This window comes from Austrofundulus limnaeus, unplaced genomic scaffold, assembly GCF_001266775.1.
Source record: "Austrofundulus limnaeus strain Quisiro unplaced genomic scaffold, Austrofundulus_limnaeus-1.0 Scaffold54, whole genome shotgun sequence".
NCBI lineage: Eukaryota > Metazoa > Chordata > Actinopteri > Cyprinodontiformes > Rivulidae > Austrofundulus > Austrofundulus limnaeus.
This window is the reverse complement of record NW_013952456.1, coordinates 2445497-2452048: the sequence shown is the minus strand read 5'-3', so window position 1 is coordinate 2452048 and position 6552 is coordinate 2445497. Positions and strand designations below refer to the sequence as shown.

Below are 6552 nucleotides of genomic sequence, written 5' to 3'. Positions count from 1 at the left end.
TTAATCCGGCCCTGTGAAGAAGTCTCTTGGAGGAGAGATGAAACGTTTCATTAGAGAAGAACCCGTCCAGAAGACCTATACATTTTTTTCTTTTTGATTAGCTAACTTAGGCGCAAACTAGCTACAACCTTGTGTAGAGGAACATCCTGACCATGTGGTTGACCTTTGACCTTTGTCAACCTCTCCTGAGATGGTCTTAAAGAAACCAAACTTAAATTTCTCTGAAAAGTATAAAACTAAACATTTTCACAGTTTCTCTTTAAACTATTCATAACAAGCCTCAGCTAAAATAATGTGAAGCCTGCTAATTCCTTTGGATTTTATTTAAAAAACCTTTCTTTTAACATTTAACGTTTTGCAAAATGTTTATTTCAAATGCTTACATTTTTTCTTTTGTTCATTCATGTGTGATCATGTTTTGTTTAATTTTACCACTAATCAGTGCCTAAGACTTGCATAATGAGAAGAATCATTTAGTTTAGGGTTCATTAAATCATGTTTTTCAAAACAAGTCAAATTCTAACAAGCTTTCTAGCAGCTAGCTAGTAACTTTGATCCAAGCAGCCTGTCATAGACAATTTTTACGATTTCTTCAATTTTATTTATGAAAAATACAAGATATATCAGAATTGAATGGATTTTGGCTCATAAAATAACATTTCAGCACAAACAAGGTGATACCAAAAAACTTTTAGCTGAAAACATGATTATTAAAGGATGTCTTTTCTGGATGTTATCCTGTTTCCAAAAGACATGACCTCCAGATACTTGAGCTGCAGTTGTTTTAAAGTCCTCAGCTTGTTCATTTTAGGTACAGACAGTAAAATATGCTGGTGGGTGACAGACACTGGGTGGAAAAATCCAAACCAGCTGAAGTCCATGTAAATGAGTTATCAGTTTTATGTACATTAACTCTGCAGCGATGAAACCTTTAAGACACAACAAGCAGCAGCTGTTTTTTATTTAAATGATRTAGCATGAGAAGTTCATTCACATTATTTGTTTCCCCTAAACAATAAATTACCTGGTTTAAACAACACAAGATGAGTTTCTGCAAACCAGGTGTTATCTTAAAAAACAACAGCACCGCCTACAGGTACCGATAAGCTACTGCATAAAATCTGAAAAACTTGCAGTAAGTATATTATGTACAAAAAAATTTAAATGTTGACGACTGAAGGAGGATGAATCAACACTTCCTGTTGCCCTGGATGACAACATCATTTACACAAATGTTTGCATCAATCTATGAATCCTTTTAGGCTCTAACTTTAAAAAAATATTACAGGAAAAGTGTTTAAATAAATGTTTGTTAAAATAAGTAACTTCTAAAAATTGAGAAATGAGAAAACAGCTGTGTTGCATAACTTCTTCTTTTAAGAGTTTGGAAACTTTTGTAATTTGGTAAAACCTTTTCTAGCAGAGTGCCTGAAGATTTCAGACATTTAGGATATATTTTTTAGATTCTTCAAAATGTTGAGTCTTTTAAAATCCAGAGTGACTCCAGATTTACACATATATGTATTTGTATGTAAAAAACAATTATTCTCTAGTATTTTCTGACCTCAAGAGTCATGTAATCTGTTGAACCCCTGATATTAGGCTCACTTCCACATATTTACATGTGCACATAATTACAATTAACAAATTAGCCTATCTGAAAAGCTCATTTTATATCATGAAGCATGACTTCTCTTCCAAAACACAACACTACAACACTTTACAGACTTAAATTAAAACCATATTTATTAACAAAACATTGTGCAAAATGCAAWTCGACAATATACATACATATTAATTTATTCAAAATCAACACATTATAAAAGGAAGATAAAGAGAAGAAATAATCATTTATGTATTTTTGTTAATTCACTTTAATTTCTTCATATTTTGTGGGTTGTGTGCCTTTAGTACTGAACAAAAATAACCAAAGGACCAGTGTGCAGTAGTGTGTACCTCAGAGGTGTCACCTGTGGGGATTTGTACACATAACTGTTTGAAGATGTTTGTGCTGTTGGACCTGAAGTTTGTCTTTGAGTTCCTTCCTCAAGTCGTTTATTTTTTATTTTATTTTTGCATTTACAGGTCTGGCGTGTGCGTGTGTGTAGCTGCGTTGGTGTGACCGGGTGAGACGTGTTTGTCGACCAGCATCTCGACGTGTTTCAGGTACTGAGCCGTCTTTCTCATCACGGACTCCTTACGGACCGGATCTGAGTCTCCTGTGTGCACAAAAAAAAAAAAAAAAAAAAAAAAAAAAAAATAAGAAGTAAAACAGAAACACCTGCAGTTTGGACATTTTAACTCAACAATCCTCAAGGAAAGGTGTGTTGTAGCATGATCGAGGGGTCTAAGGTGCTGGATTTAGGCTCAACTGTTGGTCCTGTTAGTCAAAACAATGATCTACCACTACGTCAGTCTTCTTCACTCACTGTCTTCAAGTCTTGTTTAAAAACACACTACCACTCCCTTGTCTTTGAGTCTGCGTGAGATTATGCAAAACCTCACTGTGTACCATAACTCTKTTCTATATGTACTGTAAATATAAAAGCTCCATATTTTTGACTGTATTTTAACTTTAATTCGAACGATGTCCTGTTGTGTCTGTCTACTATACAGCACTTTGGTTGGCCTTGTGCTGTTTAAAGTGCTTTATAAATAAAASCGGTATGGTAGGGTATTACATTGCATCATTTCCATTTATCCTGGTTTATCATGTAACAGTTTATTCTATAGAAGTGGTAGCATGGCTGAGTGGTCTAASGCGCTGGATTTAGGCTCCAGTCTCTATGGAGGCGTGGATTTGAACCCCACCGCTGCCAATGTAACCTTGGGGTCTTCATTAAAAGCACTAGTTTAGTGGTCAGTGCTTGTAACTTCTTCTTGTCTTGTAACWTTGAGACTATTAWTGGACTTCTTTTTATAATGTGCACGTGTAAAATCAGGCACCACTTGTCCAAATTGTCTCTGAAAAGGTCAATTCCAGGACTTTAGGCATAAAAATGGTGATTCCACRTACAGTTCATGGTAGTGTGGCTGAGTGGTCTAAGACGCTGTATTTAAACTACAGTCTCTATGGAGGTGTGGGTTCAAATCCCACCATGGACAGTCCTACTCTTGACACAGTTGTTGTCAGTGCAGGGGTCTTGTACTTAACAAATATTTAATGTTAAATTCTCTAATTGTGGAGATCCCAAAATAATGGAACARCCTGAACAAAAAGAAAGGCATCCTGTTCCTGACACAGGGTTAGCTCTGTGCTGCAGTTCTGTAATCAGTTTTCTCCAGGTACTCTGGTTTCTCCCACCCCCTAAAAACATGTACAATAGGTTGCCTTCGGGCCCAGGCAGCCCTTAAAAAAGAGATCTGCGATCTGGATTCACTGTAGTCTGGTAAAAACCAGACCCTTTTCCTTCACTTTGCTTCGTAGGAGGGTCTGCACTCGCTGCTATAGAGAAGCGATTCTTGCTGGAGGCGTGGCCTCTGCTGAAGTGTGTGTGTGCATGTYGCTGTGAAGGAGGCTAAGCTAGGAAGCTAACCAGAAATTGCGTRTCCTGTAAACAACCCTACTGAGAGGAGAAAAGTACCGAGCCGAACAACACGACTGTAAATGAGAGATGCTGCTTTGTCAGACAAATTTATTTTAATTTGGAAGCCTTTTAAACACGGACTGGCTTCATTCACATCCTCCACTGCCATTGCTAAACTAATTAGCAGACACTGCGAAGAAAATCAACGTTCTGTTCTCTGATTGGCCCGGCTGAAAATCTGCCAGTGAAATCCTTGTCTATGGGAGAAATCCCAAATGGAGCAGTGAAGGGAAACTAGAATTGAGCAGATATGCATAAGAAGGCAAGGCCAGGCTAGATTCACTGTGGTGAACATGGAAAAAAGAGTTGCTGAAAAAAACAGTGTTCCGTAACACAGATGTGTGGTAGTGTGGCCGAGTGGTCTAAGGCGCTGGCTTTAAGCTCCAGTCTCTATGGAGGCGTGGGTTCAAATCCCACCACTGCCAGTCCTACTCTTGTCACAGTGGTTGTCAGTGCAGGGCACTTGTAGTTAAATTTAATGTTAAGATCTCTCACATTGGTCACTCCAAAATAAAGGAACATCCAGAACCAAAAGATTTGGCAAAAAAAGGTCTCCTATTCCTGATGCATTGTTAGCTTCGTGCTCTAATTTTGTAATCCTGAGGCATTTTACAGTAACCCATGTGAACAACTAAAATCAGGCACCATGTGTCCTAATAGTCTCTGAAAAGTTCAACCACAGGACTTTAGGCATAAAAATGGTGACTCCATGTGTAAGTAAGTGGTAGTGTAGCCGAGTGGTCTAAGGCGCTGGATTAAGGCTGCAGTTTCTATAAGAGCGTGGGTTCAAATCCCACCATTGCCTATCCCCTACTGAGTCATCAATAGGTTCATGCTGTAGTTTTGTAATCCTTTTGCATGTTCTCCTCGTGCTTCTGTGGGTTTTCTCCAGGTACTCTGTTTTCCCCCACCCCCTAAAAACATGTACAATAGGTTGCCTTCAGGCCCAGGCAGCCCTTGAAAAAGATCTGCGTTCTCAATGGGATTTGCCTGGATAAATAACTGTAAATAATAAATTAACTAATAAAAGGCTGAATTTGTCGTGAAAGGGGTTCTGGATTCACTGTGGTGAATCCGGTACAGAACAGCTAAAAAATGGTATTCCTAAAGACAAATGTGTGGTAGTGTGGCCGAGTGGCCTAAGGCGCTGGATTTAAGCTCCACTCTCTCTGGAGGCGTTGGTTCAAATCCCACCACTGCCAGTCCTACTCTTGGCACAGTGGTTGTCAGTGCAGTGCACTCATAGTTACCTTTAATGTTAAGTTATCTCACATTGGTCACTGCAAATTAAAGGAACATCCTGAACAAAAAGATCTGACAAAGAAAGGCGGCCTTTTCCTGATGCATTGTTAGCTTCGTGCTCTAGTTTTGTAATGCTGAGGCATTTTACAGTAACTAATGCGAACAACTAAAATCAGGTATCATGTATCCAAATATTCTGCGAAAAGTTCAACCACAGAACTTTAGGCGTAAAAATGGTGACTCCATAGGAATGTAACTGGTAGTGTGGCCGAGTGGTCTAAGGCGCTGGATTTAAGCTCCAGTCTCTGTGGAGACGTGGGTTCAAATCCCACCACTGCCAATCCTTTACTGAGTCATCAACAGGTTCATGCTGCAGTTTTGTAATCCTTTTGCTTGTTCTCCTCGTGCTTCTGTGGGTTATATCCAGGTAATCTGTTTTCCCCCACCCCCTAAAACACGTAAAATACATTGCCTTCAGACCCAGGATGCCCTTGAAAAAGATCTGCGATCTCAATGGGATTTGCCTGGATAAATAACTGTAAATAATAAATTAACTAATAAAAGGCTGAATTTGTCGTGAAAGGGAATCTGGATTCACTGTGGTGAACCCGGTAAAGAACAGCTAAAAATGGTGTTCCTAAAGACAAATGTGTGGTAGTGTGGCCGAGTGGTCTAAGGCGCTGGAATTAAGCTCCAGTCTCTGTGGAGGCGTGGGTTCAAATCCCACCACTGCTAGTCCTACTCTTGACACAGTGGTAGTCAGTGCAGGGCACCTGTAGTTACCCTTAATGTCAAGTTCTCTCAGAACATCCAGAACAAAAAGATCTGACAAAGAAAGGCGTCCTATTCCTGATGCATTGTTAGCTTCGTGCGCTATGTTTTGTAATCCTGAGGCATTTTACAGTAACTAATGTGAACAACTAAAATGAGGCACCATGTGTCCAAATATTCTCTGAAAAGTTCAACCACAGAACTTTAGGCGTAAAAATGGTGACTCCATAGGAATGTAAGTGGTAGTGTGGCCGAGTGGTCTAAGGCGCTGGATTTAGGCTCCATTCTCTGTGGAGGCGTGGGTTCAAATCCCACCACTGCCAATCCCTTACTGAGTCATCAACAGGTTCATGCTGCAGTTTTGTAATCCTTTTGAATGTTATCCTCGTGCTTCTGTGGGTTATATCCAGGTACTCTGTATTCCCCCACCCCCTAAAACATGTAAAATACGTTGCCTTCAGGCCCAGGATGCCCTTGAAAAAGATCTGCGATCTCAATGGGATTTGCCTGGATAAATAACTGCAAATAATAAATTAATTATTAAAAGGCTGAATTTGTCGTGAAAGGAGTTCTGGATTCACTGTGGTGAATCCGGAAATGAACAGCTAAAAAATAGTGTTCCTAAAGACAAATGTGTGGTAGTGTGGTGAGTAAAAATGGTGATGCCGTAGATAAGTGAGTGGTAGTGTGGCCGAGTGATCTAAGACGCTGGATTTAGGCTCCAGTCTCTATGGGGGCGTGGGTTCAAATCCCACCACTGCCAATCCCTTACTGAGTCATCAATAGGTTCATGCTTCATTTTTGTAATACTTTTGCATGTTCTCCTCGTGCTTGCGTGGGTTTTCTCCAGGTACTCTTGTTCCCCGCAACCCCCAAAAACATGTACAATAGGTTGCCTTCGGGCCCAGGCAGCCCTTAAAAAAGAGATCTGCGATCTGGATTCACTGTAGTC

General features: G+C 39.8%; 1 protein-coding gene and 5 non-coding genes across 6 annotated transcripts in view; 5 read left to right on the top strand and 1 right to left on the bottom strand.

Moving 5' to 3' along the window:
• Positions 1–1725: 1725 nt before the first annotated feature.
• Positions 1726–6552, bottom strand: part of snx15 (sorting nexin 15) — an 11721-nt gene continuing 6894 nt past the window's right edge. Inside the window, exon 7 of the mRNA XM_014009007.1 lies at positions 1726–2219. Coding sequence (XP_013864461.1) covers positions 2080–2219 — 140 coding nt within the window. The 3' untranslated portion in view covers positions 1726–2079. The remainder of the gene's footprint in view (positions 2220–6552) is intronic.
• Positions 3931–4012, top strand: trnal-uaa (transfer RNA leucine (anticodon UAA)). The gene has a single exon. It is a non-coding gene; the product is annotated as a tRNA-Leu (tRNA).
• On the top strand, positions 4708–4789 carry trnal-uaa (transfer RNA leucine (anticodon UAA)). The gene has a single exon. It is a non-coding gene; the product is annotated as a tRNA-Leu (tRNA).
• On the top strand, positions 5088–5169 carry trnal-uaa (transfer RNA leucine (anticodon UAA)). The gene has a single exon. It is a non-coding gene; the product is annotated as a tRNA-Leu (tRNA).
• On the top strand, positions 5483–5564 carry trnal-uaa (transfer RNA leucine (anticodon UAA)). Its single transcript has one exon. It is a non-coding gene; the product is annotated as a tRNA-Leu (tRNA).
• Positions 5842–5923, top strand: trnal-uag (transfer RNA leucine (anticodon UAG)). Its single transcript has one exon. It is a non-coding gene; the product is annotated as a tRNA-Leu (tRNA).